A 19263-nucleotide genomic window follows, 5' to 3' on the forward strand; every position below is an offset into this window, starting at 1 on the left:
GCCTCGAAAATTAAGTGATCTACTGTATACTATAGTTAACGATAGTGATAATGAAAAAGGTGAAGATAACGAACAGTGATCGATCTCAAAAAACCTACAAACAATACAAATCTGTGAAAAGGGCATAAAAGACGGACCCACGGAAATTCCAGATTTGAGATCAGGTACCTAGGAGGAGTAAGAATCCCCTGTCGACCGGTGCACACCTGCTATGAGCGCTATGTATTTATCAGGTAGACGGAATATTCCGTACTCAAATTTAGTATTTAAAAAAGTCCTAGAAATTCATATGAAAATCGTCATTCAAGAGCCGATCTTTACGAAATACTGACTTTAAATCTATTTATATCCAATCGACATATGAATGGAAGCAACTATTTTTAATTGACGTCGTCGATATTTCTAAATGTCGAGTTAAAGGCCAGCAAGAGTTTTCTTCTCATGTAAAAGTTTCTTAATAAATCCTGCTTTAAAGGAACATAAAAATTGGTCGGCTAATAAACGAGCATAATTAGATTAGAAATTCCAACAGATTGTTGGAAGACCTGGTCTCCAAAGACTATATAGATGTTGTCAATGAGGAACCCCAGCATCCTTTTAATATCAATTTCAATATTTGTGTGTAGAATCAGAGTGATTAACAAAGTAATTTTTATTGACCAATCACAAGATAAGAAAAATTTCGAGTTCCATTTTTATTGAAGAAGCAGACAGCAGTTGACTATGATATAAAAAAAACCCCTAGTTTTTAATCATCGTGAAGAATGGTTGTATAAAGTGTAGAAAATTCATACGTTTTGATATAACTGACTACTGACTTTTGAAAAAGTTTGTGATTTTAAATTTTCTAAAAGTTCTCTGGAGTTTTTAAGAATCTGGATTTGATTTACACCACTTCTAGAATATGCTGAAGCACAGCCGTCTGAAGTTTCTCCTTAACAGCGGTTAATACTTTTGCGAGTAAAGATATGGGCTTTGTAGAGCAATTGCTAAACCCAGCAATGTATCTATCTTTACATTAGGATTTTTATGAAGTTAATGAATCCAGTATAGGTAGAGTAGATCGAACAAACCTTCGTTGACTGGTATGTTAAAAGTATTAAAGACTGAAATATGATTTTGAAGAATTTCATCCTTAGAAAGTGAACTGTAGCATGAGTTGGATTCTAGATGAAGAATTAAAACCAAGTTCTTCTAAAATGCAATCATAATAATGAACCTTTCAAACAAAGATAATATTGTTACAAACCTTGTCTGCTGGAACCATTATAATAAATTGTTCATCTAGTCTTTTTCTTTTATCACCTCCGATTTAGTGAACACGGATGGATAGATGGTTTGCACATTACCTTTTAACTTTCTAACGCGATTCTTTTATATATTTCTAAAACACTTAATCCATTCTGAAGAAATGTCCAGATCTTCCGCTTCAATGCACGGCATGTCTTCGACAGAGTTTATTATAGAAATGAAGATCTATCGTCAATTGAAAGATCGAGGCTCCCTGTATTTAGGTTTGGGAATATATATAGGAAATGCAGGGTGTAGACTTGAACTTAAAATGTGGTGGAATGCAAGACTAAACTTTTTTATGATAAAGAATATTACTAATGTTCACAGCATCTACCTCTTTGTTGGCAAGTTTAAGGAACGTGTTGAATCGAAATTATTATCTTCTGACACATGCACGTGGCGGCTTAAAGAGTCTGTGCTGGGCAACATCAATGATCCCAAACACTAGCTTGTGTTCTGCAGTTGAAGTATCCAAGTAAGGACTTATTTTAGCATCTTTAAATAGTCCAACTGTCATTGAGCAAGGTAAAGTGAATCAAAAGAGACATCATGTATATTTGGTCTATAACTGTATGATCGATGGCCATGACTACGCCTACGTCTAGGCGTGTTGTTAAAAAAGTCCTTTTATATTCACTGGCACATTGTGGGCTTGAAAGATTTCCCACATTATTTATGTGGTCGTTGCAACCATACGGAAATACAGTGCTTAGTTTCCTGATCCAGTATTATTCTCTTGTCTACGGAATGGAGTACTAAATGTTAACTTTGACACTATGGACACTTTAATTTACTATATTGAGAACTATGACACTTTGATTTACTATAGTGAGAACTTTGAAAACTATAGTGATCACTGTGACACCATACACTGTAGTGATCACTTTAAAAACTTGGATTTACTATAGTTATCGCTCAAATGTACTATACGTCGTTGGGTTTGAGGTGATAACTCTACACATATGGTTTGACGTATCCAATGGCATTTGATATTTTGACTTACTAAATATAATGTCAGTGTGTCTTCCATTTACTACATCAACATTGATAATACAAAGAACACAAATGGAATGAGAGACAAACCTTTTTTTCATGTAAGAAATATCTTGTCATTAGCAGTCATTAAAAAATATATAGTATTGAAAGTATCTATACTAACAATGAACAAGAGGCCCATGTGCCATATAGCTCACCTGACATTTTGGTTAGAGGAAATCAGAAATCAGTTCAGTATATTGAAAAGTTCAGATATATGTGTCCAACTTACCCTCAGAGGGTGATGATGTGAACAAACTTTCTTCCATATGAATATGACTAAATCATGAGTTTGTTGCTCTTGAGGAGAAGATTTTTAAAGATTGTTTTCTTATAATCCCATGTAAAACTTTGATTGCTTAATGTGGCCCCATCCAACGCCCAGGTCATGAGCTGAACAAATTTGAATCTACACTTCATGAGGATGCTTCTGTATTAATGACTTATCATGTCTTTGCTGTTCTTGAGAAGATTTTCCCTATATATTCCTAAGTACAAATTTGATTCCTCCTGTTGTGGCCCCACATTACCCCCAGGGGTCATGATTTGAACTTACTTTATCTACACTTTCTGAGAATGCTTCTGTATTAATATGACTAATCATGACTTTGCTGCTTCTAAGATATTTCCTATATATTCCTATGTATAACTTTGATCCCCTGTTGTGGCCAACCCCTGGGGATATGATTTGAACAAACTTGAATCTATACTACCTGAGGATACTTCCTATTACATGAATAACCATGGCTTTACTGTTCTTGAGAAGATTTTTAAAGATTTATCTTTGTATGCCTATGTAAAACTTTGCCCACCCATTGTGACCCCACCCTACCCCGGGGATCGTGATTTAAACAAACTTGAAGATAAGAGTAATCTGCAAGACGGGGTATTCTAAATGTGAAATTAAATGCGACTTCTATCAAGGAAAAATGGTTTATTATAAAAATAACTTTGATACTTTGAATAACCAGTTATCACTTTGAAAACATTGATTTACTGTAGTGATAACTTTGACACTTTGCTTTACTACAGAATAACTTTGACACTATAGTGATAGCTATGACACTATAGTGATAACTTGAAAACTTTGATTTACTATAGTGATAACTTTGCAAACTTTGATTTACTAAATATAAAATAAAGAATTTGCTATCTTAGTTTTGTTTGTTTGTATGTTGTTTAATGTCCCTCTCGAGAATTTTTCACTCATATGGAGACGCCACCACTTGTCGGTGGAGAGCTGCAAATTTTGTCCTATACTCGGCACTTACGGCCATTGAGCAGTGAGGGATCTTTTTCGTGCCAGCACCTACTGCGACACGGGACCTCGGTTTATACGGTCTCATCCGAAGGACCGGTGCTATCTTAGTAAATTTATCAATTTTCATTTCTGAAAACCATTTTCCCAGATTTATTTTCTGCTTTAAAATTGTACAATTCAATATTGAATTAAAGTTACTAGAATATTGCTAATTTTTTTGCCTCAGTTTATATACAAAGGAAAGAAAAATTCGTTTTCCTTTAGCAAATTGTTCTTAAATAATATATTCTGTTGAGTGCTTTTTTTTTTGGGGGGGGGGGAGGAGGAGGGGAAGATTTACATCACCTGTCTTATAGTGTAACTATGTAAATGGATTTCATCAATATATTACAGCAATAGATTCATGCCAAGTTTGGACATACTGCAATCAAAATATATATTCTTTAGGGATTTCAAAATCAAATGTTGTTTAAAAAATTTAAAAGACTCAAAACCAAAATGGGAACGAGACTGGAATCGCACAGAGTACACGTTTTTGGTCAATGAGTACAGTTCCATACAAAGTTCGGATTACATATTGCAAATAAATTAAATTCTTTGGCGATTTAAAAATCAAATGCTGTTTAATATATAAGAATATGCACAAAAACAGAACGGAAACCTTTGAATTCAAACCAGAATAGAAAAAACACTGTAAACCAACTTTTATTCGCGTGCAGGAAATAACGGCGAGTTTTTTTCCATCGCAATTTATTTAATTGTGAATTCGTGTGAAATTTTAAACAATCGTGAAAAATGATAGTCGTTGGAGGATTCCGAATCGAGATTTAAAGTTGTCGCGAGTCATACTTGGTTTACAGTCTTTTTCAGTGTTTTAACAGCAGCATGTTATAACCGACTTTATATCCATCTACAAGCCGACAAGCTGCAATGATAAGTAGCATTGTTCTCCCAATGACTTGTGATTGGATATTTTTATCCAATGAAATGTGCATTTTCTCTCCCTAAGCCTTTGGTGAGGGGATAGAAAACACACGAGCTGGATAAAATCTATAAACAGGATAGATTCATCACAATAGCCTTAATTTTAACGTTTTTCACACCTTTCCCCTCTCCCCCATCGGTTGTTTTACACCACAAAACACTGTCAACATTGTTACGCCACTAAAAATGCATGTAGTGCAAAATTACAGATACGAAAATATTTAAATGTATGATCTGTTAGTTCAATGTTATTTTATTTTGAATTCTACTTTGATATCACATTTTGAAAATTCCAGGGAAGATAGCGAGAATGGAGGGGGAGGTTGGAAAACGGTGTTTAATTATTTATTCTTTAAGGTTTGTTTCAATTTTTTTTCTAGAGGGAGATTTAGAGTACCTGGGAGGTAAAAAAGTAAATAAATAATGTGTAATAACCAAGTTTCTATTTGTGTGTGTGTGTATGTGTGCGTGCGTGTGTGAGTTTGATAGCTGACCGGGATGCTCATGATAATCCTCATTCTGGTACATATTATACAGTTATTGACTGGGTATTAGGGCAACATGATTTGTTGGAACTGAAGGTGAAAATGTTGCCCGAGGCCGCAGGCCAAGGGCAACATTTTCACCTTCAGGTCCAACAAATCATATGTTGCCCGAATCCTAGTCTATAACTGTTTTGTTATACCCTTCACTTCAGATAGAACTATTAAAATGACATCATTTAAACAGATTTAATCAATATATAATCAATTACTTTCTTTGGAAAATTTTGGCTTGATCAATAAAAAAAAACAATAGCAGAAAAAGAAAAAATTAATAATAAAATTTTTATATCACAGAAATTATTTATCACAAAACATACTCTTTCAAATAGTATACGATATACGACAACTCTTGCAGCTCTAAACTTCGGCTATTTCCGTGTCGCCGATATTGAACGACGATTAATTACTTGTGACATAGCAGTGACGTTGCGGTCTAACAATTCTTATGTTGGACTGGCAGGCCAGTCAACAATGAAATTATTAGACCAATGCAATAAACATTTCTTTTGTTGGATTTTTATTAGCAATAAATATAAAGAAAGATAACAAAAGCAATTGTGACACTTAATGCAGGTTATCATATTGTCCATTGTCTGTTAATATAGCTAATAAAACCCCCATCCCCCCTTAAAAAATCCAAACATTTAGAGTATCCCTTAAATAAGGTCCTAAAATACTTTACTGTTTTTTAGACAGAGAAGGTAATAAAGGATGACTAAGACTTCTTTAATCAAAAATTTATTACCAGTATTTATCATATATTTTGAAAGAGAGTGACAAACTACATCACACTGTATAAGAGATTCTAAGGAAAGAGAATCAAATTCTATATTCTTTTATTGATTAAAAGCTATAGATCTTAAATCAAAAAGAGAGAGAGAGAAATAAAAAAGGAACACAAAACAATATAGAAAAACCTTAACTCAATCTGATAAAACACTTTCTCTCTAAAGGAACTATTTATACATTAGAAATACCTTGGTAAGGCATAAGTGTGTCGTTCTTAAAAATACTGATAATAATTATGCAATCAATAAATACAGGCATGTGACTTTTGTGTACATATCAGTTATAATTACAATATATTACATACAATTCTTCAACTGCCATGTAACTTTCTCAAAAGTCAGCACAGGATTTCCAAAACAATTCAATATCAACATTGTGATTTCAATATCCTCATCCTTTTGATGCTGTTTCTCTTACTAATAACTTTCTATTCTTATTTTCGATATTGTCTTTAGTTGAGCTAGATGCTTCTCTTTTGGAGGGAGATGGAGAATTTAATTTTGTTGGCTTCTTTTTTCGTGAAATTCTAGTAGTTTTTGACACAGAAACTTTTAAACTCGTAGTGACTTTGTTTGGTAAGTTTGGTGATGTGACAACTTTTGTAGTTGAAAGTGGAGCTGGACTTGATTGTGTTGATACTTGAGGCATAGGTGCATTGAAAAAGTAGAGCTGAAATAGAAATAATTAATTAATCCATCCATTTTACGTACCGATGTCAGTGGCTCAGTTCTAAAGTAAACAACTCTACTGATTATGATACCAGACCTGTTTACCCAAATTGTTGTCTCTCAGTATTTTTTATTAGATTTGTCAGTGAGATTTGGCATTTGCCCGTAAGATTTCACTTTTCATCGACTGTACATATATTACTAGAAAACAACTACATTTTTGATTACCAAAACATGGTCCAATAACAAAGCAAAACATCACACTGTACTTTCTTTTGAGTGATTTCTGTCATTTTTTTTAAACCAACGCGTTGTGGCAACTTAAATGTTTGAATTTTTTCTCGTTTTTAGCGATTAAAAAGCGTCAAACTGTGACAGATAACGAAAACTAATTCCTAAAATCCATATGAATGGTTTTCCGTATTTTCGTTATAGCAAAACGTGAGACGTATTTTGGACTGAAAATCCGTACAAAATACTGCGGAATCGTAAGAGTAAACAGGTCTGTGATACCCCATAGCAAATACATCTTGTCAGCTGTGTGTTGTGTTGACCAATACAAAATATTTCTTGAAATCATTTTTTTTTTTTTTTTGTAAAATGCTGGAATAATGAACTAAAAAATTCCTTATAATTGTTAATATCAAAAGATTAAAACTCAATGTAATTAGTTATAATGTAGACATTACACAATTATTACAAACATGTTTCTTCTGCTGCTATAGTGTGTTAATGTTATCATCAATGATTACCTTAAAGCCTACAGCTAGTGATGTGTGACATAATAAAACGAGTATTATAACAATCCAGGCAGTTTTCTTTGTTTCCTCATGTACAGCAGGCCACAGAGTGAGCACCAGGACTCCGCCCGACAAACCAGCTCCAATCAACACTAGAGTCCACTGTAGCCACTCAAACGGAACCACCCATAATATCTACAAAAGATAGGGAAAACTGTGCTAAAAGAATCCAAGCCACTCAAATGGAACTACTCATAATATCTACAGAAAATAGGGAAAAAAATTGCAGCCACTCAACATAAGTATGAAATATTTAAAATGTTTGTGTTTTTCTGAGACAACCCTCATACCTAAATATTTTCTGTCAATATTGCTTATTCAAAATTCTTATTCCACAGACAAGAAACTTTCTACTAAACATTCTTACAGAGATTGGAATGTAAATGGCTAGAGAATATCCATATATACAAAGAATCTCCAGGAATGTGTAGTTTGCTTTGCTGCCTTTCCACCATAGAAAACCAAATAACGCTGCAGGTATAATCCACCAATAACTGAAAATGGCTGTTGCAGCAAATGTTACTGAAAAATTACAGAAAAATTGTAACAATAATCAAACCACACAATTGAAGGATGCAATTAATTCAGTATATTTTGTACTAGAAACACATGATATCAATAGATGCAATAGAATAATCCTAAGAAAAAAAATTCCATAGCGGATTGTGCATGTACATAACTTTCTTTACACTGGTTATTAACAGAGGTAAATTCATTACTTTATCGCCTACACATTTTAGTAAGTCAAAACTGAATTAAATTTCTGATCCACTTGGTTATGATTAAAGCGAACACTAGCCTACCTTTGTGGAAGTCATATTTCCACTGGTTATGATTAAAGCGTACACTAGCCTACCTTTGTGGAAGTCATATTTCCACTGTTTAAGATTAAAGTGTACACTAGCCTACCTTTGAGGAAGTCATATTTCCACTGGTTAAGATTAAAGCGTACACTAGCCTACCTTTGTGGAAGTCATATTTCCACTGGTTAAGATTAAAGCGTACACTAGCCTACCTTTGTGGAAGTCATATTTCCACTGGTTAAGATTAAAGAGTACACTAGCCTACCTTTGTGGAAGTCATATTTCCACTGGTTAAGATTAAAGCGTACACTAGCCTACCTTTGTGGAAGTCATATTTCCACTGGTTAAGATTAAAGCGTACACTAGCCTACCTTTGTGGAAGTCATATTTCCACTGGTTATGATTAAAGTGTACACTAGCCTACCTTTGTGGAAGTCATATTTCCACTGGTTATGATTAAAGTGTACACTAGCCTACCTTTGTGGAAGTCATATTTCCACTTAAATCCTTTTCCTTCAGTGGTGAGATAATTTGCTAGGTTTCCAGCTATGGCTGTTGTGAAAACAAGTGTTGTACAAATCCAAAAAGGTCCTGAAAAATAGGACTGTACATTTAAATATTATATGCTTATTCAAATGCATTAAGCAAGGGAAAAAAGTACAGTAATGTCCTAGGAAATGTATGTACAGTAAAACACAGTTATAGATTATAGATTAACATGCATATAATAAATTCACACTTACAATAAACTGATTTTTATTTCCAGTGATTTTAAAAAGTAAACAATTAAGGTCTTCCATTTCCCACGGAAGACCTTCTACTGATTCTGTTGTTTCTTTTCCACTATTATTATTTTTTTTTCTTACCGATTTTGTGCAGACGATTTCTCGAGAACGCCTCGATAGATTTTCACGAAACTTTCAGCAATGATGGCAAATTATCTGAACTTTATGCGTTTTTTTTTATTTTGTCGTCATCACTTCCGGTCGCGAGATATGGCCAATTTTCCATTTTTGAAATGGCATTTTGTCCGCGAGTGTTCTCAAAAACGGTTTGAGATTGAGTCTTGAAACTTTCAGGGATGATAGATTGTGACTCGTACAATTGAGAAACCTGTATAGTTTTTGTTGCCGTGACGTCCGTTGTCCACCGGAAGTAGTTTAAAAATATGCAAATTTTCATTTTTTTCTTATTGAAATGTTTTTAATAGAGGCAAATAGACTGTTTCGAGTCATATTATTTCCACCGGAAGTTATTTCTTCTGAACCGGAAATAGTTGAAAAAATGCTCATTTTTCCTCGAAACTTTGAGGGATGATTCCTCCACACTCGGTGAAGAGTTAAAAGTCATTTTGACTACTTCCGGTCATACTGGAAGTGAAAAGAAAAGACCGGAAGTTGTTTGAAATTAATAGATTTCACTCTTTTATGAGTTGCTAAACAATTCTGAAGAATTGATATGAATATTTTTTACATTTAAAGTTGTTTTACTTTCTTCTATCAATCAAAATTTCCCAATCAAGATTTTATCAGAAATCTAACGGAAGACCTACTCGTTGCTCGCAACGAGATCTCATCTAGTTTATTGTAATTATTGTATTTTAATGTACACTGTATCTGATTGAACAGAATGCAGAAAACATGAGAACATACCATACAGATCCGGATTAGGTCTGATGGTGGACTGTAGGTAATTAGATCCAGGTCTGGGAAACATAGAACCGGCTATACGGAACAAAACCTGCTTTGTCTCCACTTCAAAGAACTGTTGGTAATACTCAAATGTCCAAAAAGATTTACCTTCCTGTTTGGCTTCGTCTTTAATCAGCTACAATAGATAAAAGATATAAACAATGATTACTTTGTTTATTCTTTGCTTGTTAATAAATACAAGTGGAATATTTATGCCCTCTTCACATGAATTAGCATTAATTTTTTTTTTTTTTTTTTTTTTTGGCATTATAATGTGAAGTAAAATATATTAACAGAAGACATATTTAGTTTTGTTGATTTTTTTCTTAAGATTGAAAAATTGTTAAGTCGTACGAAATTTAGATCACCAGAAAATTATCTCCCTTGCTTTGAACAATACTTCAAACAATGAAATAATTGAAAATTCTTACATCATGTAATTTCTACCAATCACAACAGAGAGGAAGTGCATAAGACCAAAAAAATTATCAATAGTTTCTCAGAAACCGCCGCATCAGGTCAAACACTGCAGCATTGATCAATTTTTCCCCTTTTCATGAATGCTAATAGATGGACATTTTTATTAGATAATCAATATATTTCTTATTAATACAATATTTTATGAATTAACTTTTAATCAGATGTTTGGAATAACATTATTTAAAGTTGAATACATTATAATTAATGTAAGAGAGCAAAAAAGTAAGAATCAGTTGATACCATCATTTGAAAGACTGACATCAAAAAAAGGCATAACACCACGCTTCAAAAAAAAAAAATCTGCCTGCTGCATTGAATTTTGAAATTTTTGGTCTGAGAAACTATTTTTTTTTTTGGCCTAATCTGAAGACTGTAAAATACTTCAACTCTGTATACCATCTTCCAAGGAAGATGGTGATAAAATAAAGAAACTGATTTTGATCACAAACTTAGGAATTAAGTTTTTCTTTGGGAAAAGTCCAATTCATGTTCCACAAAGATACAGGTTTAGTTAATTAAGACTCCTTCCAAAATTGGACTCAAGATCGGTCCTAAAATTCACCTACAGTCATTCAAATACCTTTTATTTGAAAGGTAAAAAAATCAAATCTGGAACTTACAGCTTTCATATTTCACGTGTATTTCTTGGAAGAAGGCCTTTCCTTGGGCACCGGTAATTTTGACCATTTGACCTTGATGTTTGACTTACTTTTGAAAAACTTTAAGGGGGCTCTCTACAACGTCACAACATGGCGTACTTCCATTCGAAACGCCATTTTGGTTCAAAATGATCTGATTCTGTCCTAAACAAATTCACTTAAAACTGATAAATCACCGGGTATAACACAACATGCGATATTGTGGAAGGAATGTATCTCCCCAAGGCGACGAGAGTGGCCAATGTTCCCTTTCTTTAAACATGAATTGATTGTCAATTTATTCAATTTCAACTTATTTATTTACAAACTTATTAAAATAAATATGATTATAAGTAATAAAAAAAAAATGATATAAAAAAACCCCAAGTCTTGATCATCATCATCCTTATTTATTTGGTACCACAATATTTGAACATTACGTGTCAAACCACTCATTTATTCCCATAAACTCCAAAATTGATGGTAATTCTTTCAAAAAGCATATATGCTCTCCAGCGAAATATATCCAAAACATGCAAATTTAACCAGATAAGACATATGCAGGGTTCGACACTAACTTTTTAAGGCTTTAGTCCAGCTGGACTAGTGCTTCATTACTTTCACTAGTCCGCACCTGATTTTCTTAGTCCGTCAAAAAAAAGAAACATCAATGTTTTTTAACATTAATTTAAGGTGACAATATAATATACGTATTATTTTTTTAAATAAACAAAGTATTTACGTGAAATATATTATTCCACAGATTCATTGAAATCTCGCAATCAGCAAGTACGATCGTATTCCCGATCTCGTTTTTTTTTTTTTTTTTTGTCTTTACATTACATCCAAAATGTCCAACATCTTTCTTAAAAGTGTCAAACTAAATCATGATCGCTAAAACCTTATACTTCATATTGATCAGTTGAAAAATTAAGCGCTGAACTGACCCGGCATTGCATAACTACCCGCCAAAAGCTATAAAATACACGCGGGGTTTCCCAGTAAAAGTTGTCGAGAATCGGACATCGGTAATTTATTCATACTGTTTTTCAGAAATTTCTATTGGTCCGTTCGGACTAATTAGCCACATATTTTATTAGTCCGAATGAAAATGTATTAGTCTGAGACTAACGGACTAACGTTAGTGTCGAACCCTGATATGTATCATCATCCCATTGCCCAGAGGATACTCTGTTCACAATAAGTATACACCCGAATGTGTGGTTTTACCCAGTGAAATTGAAACTCTATGAAATCACCAAAACGCTTCGACAACAAGTGGAATTATTATATAACTCAAACGTTTGATCAACATTGATTATCAGCTATTTTGTATGGAAAACGTGGAGATTAGAAAGGAAGTAGGAATTTCATTACAGGAATTTCTTTTACCCGCTTTTGACCATTTACATGTCATGTCATCTGTCGCACAGGATAATGTACATACAAGGTGGATAAAAACGGAAGTAAATCTACCTTTCTCAATACTATGAATTTACTAAATACATGTACATGTCTTTGTCTTTGACTGGAAACGTGTGGGTTTTCGCTTAAATTCATTTGAAATACAATACAATACGAACTTCTTCTGATGTCCTTGTTTGACATGTCCTTACTGATTCTTTTTCAATACTGCAAGTTTTAGAAGAATTTAAATAAAGTATATTAAAAACAAGAGGCCCAAGGGCCTTAACGGTCACCTGAGTATAATACAACAATTTAGAGGATCCATAGAGTATAAAATGAACTGAAAGGTGAAGCTTTGTTGCCCAAAAGCAAGAAGAATTGGGTGATCAGGATCAACAAAATAATTAATCTAGTATTCATTGACAGTTTATAAATAAGGTTCTAATCTGTTCCCCATTTATCACTGTACAGTATATTAAAAAAAAACTATCAGTGCTTCTGCATTATTCTAATTCCTTGTTGAAATCTCTTACATTGGCCTCTCTTGGTCTTTGATGAACATTTAATAAGACAAGTTATTTTTGTTCCATTTTTATTTATCTATTACTTACAAGTCTACCTGATCATTAAAACTATAAAAATACTTTTTGTATTATACAATAAAAATTCTTGCATAATTCTCTTATTCTATTAACCTTTCAAGTACATTGTTTACAGTGATTAATTTCAAAAGTAAACGGCAAAGGGGAATAACTCCTCTCAGTAGAATACAAATTAATAGAGCCCTGGCCAGGACCAGAACACTTGACCAAATGGTCCAGATGTTCAAAAATCTGGTAAAAATACCCTTCCTTATTAAAACTTTTAATCTTTTTGCCTCTGATATGCCCAAGTGAAAAGTTTTTAAAGGAATAATGCATTTTTACTACAGATTCACTGTATCATCAATTGAGCCCCCCCCCCCCCCTCCCCACCGAGAAACACTCACCCTGGGACCAGAAGTTTGCTCATCATAAGTAATCACTTTGTTTATCTGCTTAAAACTAAGGAGCAGACAGAATTATTTAATAGAATTAATGCATTTTCAATATATTATCAACAGCCCCACCCTTACGCCAGCACATCTGACCCGGGGTCATGCAGTTCACTACTCTGGAAGAAGCACTCTTGCTCATCATAACTATATACTTAGCTTCTTTGCTTTTTAACCAGAAGCAGAAAAGAATATTTTCAAAGAAATTTTGCTTTTTCACTACATAATTAATAGAGCCCCCCCCCTCCCCAACCTTTTCACTAGAACCCTTGACCCTGGGGCCATGAAATTCACAATTTTGGAAGAGGCATCCTTGCGTATCATAACAATGTACCGTATATACTCGCCTATAAGTCGGTCCGCCTATAAGTCGGTTGTATTTTTTGAGGTTATTTTGGAGGAATTTGACCCGCTTATAAGTGCAACTTTTTGCCAGAATCGGTTGACAATTTCAAATGAATGCCCTACTGTTTTAACCTGGTTTCGAATAATGTTTTTAGAAATGACGCCCATATTTAATTTTAAATTATTAAGAAAAATACTAATTGCACACTTAAGATAAAAATAAAGTTATTAAAATATATAAATACTTGTACTTTATGTATAATCTTAGAATACATAAATGATATAATATATCTAGACTTTGTTCAACGATAATCCTTGGAAATGTTTATAGAATACTACATTTTGCTGTCAAGAAAAATACCAATCTTTTTATGACTCGCCTGTAAGTCGGACATAGAGTTTTGGACCAAAATTTAACTCCAAAAAAAACGACTTATAGGCGAGTATATACGGTACTTAGTTTGTTTAAATAGTACCAAGGGGCAGAGAAGAAGATTTTCAAAGAAAAAATTCACCTTCACCATAGGATCTATATAGCCCCACCCTAGAACCAGAACCCCTGACCCTGGGTCCATGAATTTCACAATTTTGGAAGAGGCATCATGTCTTATCATAACAATGTACTTACTAGTTTGTTTCAAAAATACCCAGGACCAGAGAAGAAGATTTTTAAAGCATTAATGCATTTTCACTATATAATATTTTCACTATATAATAAATAGAGCCTGGCCCTAACATCAGAACCCCTGACCCAGGGGTCATGAAATTCACTACCCTTGCTTATCATAACTAATGTATTTAATTGGTTTAAATAATACCCAGGAGTAGAGAAGAAGATTTTCAAAGAAATAATGCGCTTTCACTATATGATCTATATAGCCCCGGCCTAGCACCAGAACCCCGACCCTGGGGCCATGAATTTCACAATTTTGGTAGAGTCACCCTTGCTTATCATATCTATGTATTTAATTTGTTTCAATAATACCCAGGAATATAGAAGAAGATTTTCAAAGAAATAATGCACTTTCACTATATGATCTGTATAGCCCCGCCCTAGCACCAGAACCACTGACCCTGGGGCCATGAATTTCACAATTTTGGAAAAGTCACCCTTGCTTATCATAACTTTGTATTCAATTTGTTTCAGTAATACCCAGGAGTAGAGAAGAAGATTTACAAAGAAATAATGCACTTTCACTATATGATCTATGTAGCCCCCCCCCCCCCCCCCCAAACAGAACCTCTGACCCTGAGGCTATGAATTTCACAATTTTGGTAGAGTCACCCTTGCTTATCATAACTTATGTATTTCATTTGTTTCAATAATACCCAGGAGTAGAGAAGAAGATTTTCAAAGAAATAATGCGCTTTCACTATATGATCTGTATAGCCCTGCCCTAGCAGAAGAATCCCTGACCCTGGGGCCATGAATTTCACAATTTTGGTAGAGTCACCCTTGCTTATCATAACTATTATTCAATTTGTTTCAATAATACCCAGAAGTAGAGAAGAAGATTTTCAAAGAAATAATGCACTTTCACTATATAATCTATATAGCCACCCCCCCCCACCCCCCCCCCCCCACCCCAGCAACAGAACCCCTGACCCTGGGGCTATGAATTTCACAATTTTGTTTGAGTCACTCTTGCTTATCATAACTATGTATTTAATTTGTTTCAATAATACCCAGGAGTAGAGAAGAAGATTTTCAAAGAAATAATGCACTTTCACTATATGATCTGTATAGCCCCGCCCTAGCACCAGAACCCCTGACCCTGGGGCCATGAATTTCACAATTTTGGTAGAGGGCTCAATGCTAATTACAATCATGCCAACAGTTTGACTGCTTGATGTCCTGGAGTAAAGAAGAAGATTTTTAAAGATTGCATTAATTTTGGTGGTTTTAGCCCCACCCCTCAGGCCCCAGGGGGGCAGGGACCATGATATTCACAAATTTTGTTCCCCTTCACACATAGATCTCATATGCTAAAATTGGCTGAAATTGGTTCAGCGGTTTCAGAGAAGAAGCTGAAAATGTTCAAATGTTAACACACGACGCACGATGGACGACGACGGACGAAAACAGATAGCAATAGGTCACCTGAGTGACTCAGGTGACCTAAAAACCAACACCAAGATATCTGAGCCCACTCTTTAAGCAGATCTTTCACACCCGAATTTTTGTGATGCTTAAATTTTTTGTCAGTTTTTCAATTTCATTCAATTTCTTTTTTTCATCATTTTAACCCTTTGGTATTATATTTATTTTCAGATATTGGAGGAAATCCATCCAGCTCTTCTCAAGAAAATGCTGTTTTAGTTTTTCTTTTGTCTATTTTTGTAGATTCAAATAAAAATTATGTAGATTTCATTTATGACTTTGTTGGTTTTCATTTCATTATTTTTTAACATAAAACTTTGAATAGAAATTTAAAGCATAAGGCTTTTAAAAATATAGAATTAAGTGGTTTTTACAAAATGACTTAAATATTTTAAATATTTCCAAAAAATAAAGTGAAATACTTTGGAACCTTATTTTATTGGATATTGAGTCTATTTTAAGAAACAAATGCATGCAATAAAATCAATTATATGTCATAGGTGTAGAGATCCTCCTTAAGATAGCAAAAGAACCAATAACTTACTACTGACATGTGCCACATGGCTTAATTTTGCAATAACTAAAGCGTTAAATTTAATTCAAACTAGCTTTACTAAGCGACCACACAGGGTTAATAAAATTTTATTTTGATGTGCAGTGAATCAATTCATATTAAACTAATTCACAATAAAGTCTCCGTGTGAAATAGAAGTACTTGACTTTCCTACCTGAGTTTTGTCATACACATCATCTTCATCCGACTCTGCAGTGGGAGGAAAGTCAGAGAAAGTGTGAGTTTGAACTTTACCCTTGTCGTTCATGTATGGGTCATGAGGAATATCTGAGAGGGAAATTATTTTTGCTTTCAATATATCAAACATTATATTCATTTATTTATCATTACTTAGCAGATGTGGAAGGATTTCTTTACCATTTATTTCTAAATGTAAATAATTTCATCTACTCCATTTACATGTAGCATGCTTAATTAATAGATTATTTCAGTAGCAATATATTTTAGATACCTTGAAACTGCAACTCATCAGCAATTTTCTTATGCTCCTGAAATAATTGTCAGCAAAGTTAATTTAATTTTGAAAAGATCATAAGAAAAATTACACATTGCATGATAAGTTAAGTTCGAATTGTCTCTGATTTACTTATATGCTTGAAAATTGTCCAGCTATTAATCTAATTAAAGTCACTCAGACTAAAAAAAATTATGAAATCTTCTTGAGATTATATAAAAGAATTTTTAAAAATGCAAAATCTGTACTCCTATCCTACTTTAAAAATTAAAATGTCTATGATCTGTCTTCAGGTAGATTGAGGCAATTCGAGTCAACAGAATTAAACCATCGTTAGAAAAAAAAGGATATTGTCCATTATGTATAACAATGATAAAAGTATAAAAGGTATTTTAAAATCCTCTGTCATTTTAAAGTTAGACTTGTTAGTTCTCAACTGTTACCTCAAGTTTTTCCACGTCGATGTTTACGTCGGCCATGTTGGTTTGTGTAAAAGTAGTACAAAAAAGCCGAACAGTAATCGAAAAACCTTTCATATATTGGAGTAATTTCTATCTTTCTAACTTTAACCTTGCTCATAACTTTTGATTGGTTGGAACTATGGCTTTCATATTTCACAAGTGTATTTCTTGTGTCAAGACCTTTCTTCGGGTACCATAAAATTTGACCTTTTTACCTTGACCTTAGAGTTTGACCCACTTTTCCAAAAAAAAAAAAAAAATTCAGACTTTAACCTTGGCCATAACTTTTGAATAGTTGGTGTTAGGGCTTTCAAACTTCACACGTGTATACCTTGTGACAAGACCTTCCTTCAAATACCAACAACTTTGACCCTTTGACCTTGGAGTTTGTTCTACTTTTGAAAAAACTTTAACCTTGGCCATAACTTTTGAACGATTGGTGCTAGGGCTTTCATACTTTTTAAACCTTTTAAACCTTTTGCGACACGGGGCTTCCTTTGGATACCAACATCTTTGACCCTTTGGCCTTGACCTTGGAGTTTGACCTACTTTTAAAAGACTTTAACTTTGGTCATGACTTTTGAACGGTTGGTGCCAGGGCTTTCATACTTCACATGTATATTTCTTGTAAGAAGGCCTTTCCTTGGGCACCATTAATTTTAGCCATTTAAACTTGACCTTGATGTTTGATTTACTTTTGAAAAACTTTAAACTTTTCCATATCTATTTAATAGTTGCTGCTAGGATTTTCATATTTCAAAGGTATATTCCTCGAGACAAGACCTTACTAGTAACTTTGGGTACCAACATATTTGATTTGCATTTGAGAAAGTGTAACCTTTGATATGAGTTGCCATACGGGGGCATCAGTGTTTCACAAACACATCTTGTTCAATTCAGTGACATAGGAACTATATTTTTCAACTTGATTGTTCTCCTTCACTAAGTTCATTCTGGTAAAATGGACTCTGTAAGCAAGATAATACATGTACATCAGTATAATCTACTAGAAGATCACAAAGGGAAACTTAAATTTAAGGCCAAATATTGTCCATCCATTTCTGGTAGCTAAAGAGTCATCTTTAACTTCACACCAATTAACCAATATAACTACAGGTGTACGTACCGGTAATTAGGACCTTCAATTGTGCTGAATTATATCTTTATTGATTATTTCAGTATTTACAAATGCCAATTCATTTAATTTTCAAAACATAACTGTTAAAAAAATTACAGTATTATCTGTTAATCGTAAAAGAAATGTATAGTATAAAATGTTAATTATCTATTTATGAAAAAAGGAAGACTCTAATATCAGAGTCCTTACAAAACTGCAACATTAAAAGTGTTCTGACCCACTTCCTTTGTCAACTGTGGACTGTTAAACTACATGGATTTTGTGGGGGAAATTAAATCTGAAATACCAAAAACCTCAATTTAACTTAAAGTCAATTTACAAATAAATTGTGTGGTCAAAAAAGTCTGTTATTGTTGTATAAAATGTAATTTGTTATGTAATTCATGACTTTAATAAAGTAATTGTTATTTAATTAATATTTTTCTGAATGAGAGTAATGGTAATTGTTATGGTAAAATTCCAAAGTAATTGTAATATAATACATTAAATTTCAAAGTCCAGGTCTAGATCTGGTGCCTAGGAGAAGTAAGCATCCCCTTATGTAAAACGGAGTAATCAGTAGTCAAAAGGGTATAAAAACATGGTCTAAACATTGATCGTACCCGTAACATGCTCTTGAGTATCGAATCAACACCATATGCAGGTGATTGTGAGGTATTACTACATACTAGTAGATAAGAAAAGTCGACAATGGAAAAGCTGAATTAAGTAATCCCTTTTAACATCAAGTTTAGTTTTTAGTTGGCCATTAAAGTGTATATAT

The 19263-nt window shown here is 33.5% G+C and overlaps 1 protein-coding gene and 1 long non-coding RNA gene across 2 annotated transcripts in view; both read right to left on the bottom strand.

The window, feature by feature from the left end:
- The window catches only part of LOC133205716 (uncharacterized), a 306161-nt gene that overhangs the window by 256430 nt on the left and 30468 nt on the right, over window positions 1-19263 (bottom strand). The window lies entirely within an intron of this gene.
- On the bottom strand, window positions 5938-17381 carry LOC133205691 (protein YIPF1-like). Its single transcript, XM_061341546.1, has 8 exons — window positions 17345-17381; window positions 16899-16935; window positions 16602-16714; window positions 9831-10005; window positions 8656-8769; window positions 7743-7897; window positions 7328-7510; window positions 5938-6576 (listed from the first exon to the last, which is right to left on the bottom strand). The coding sequence occupies exons 1-8, from the start codon at window positions 17378-17380 to the stop codon at window positions 6298-6300; spliced, it is 1092 nt and encodes a 363-aa protein (XP_061197530.1). The 5' UTR covers window position 17381; the 3' UTR covers window positions 5938-6297.

This window comes from Saccostrea echinata, unplaced genomic scaffold (assembly GCF_033153115.1).
Source record: "Saccostrea echinata isolate AGI-Se365-2 ecotype Australia unplaced genomic scaffold, CSIRO_AGI_Sech_v1 ptg000002l, whole genome shotgun sequence".
NCBI lineage: Eukaryota > Metazoa > Mollusca > Bivalvia > Ostreida > Ostreidae > Saccostrea > Saccostrea echinata.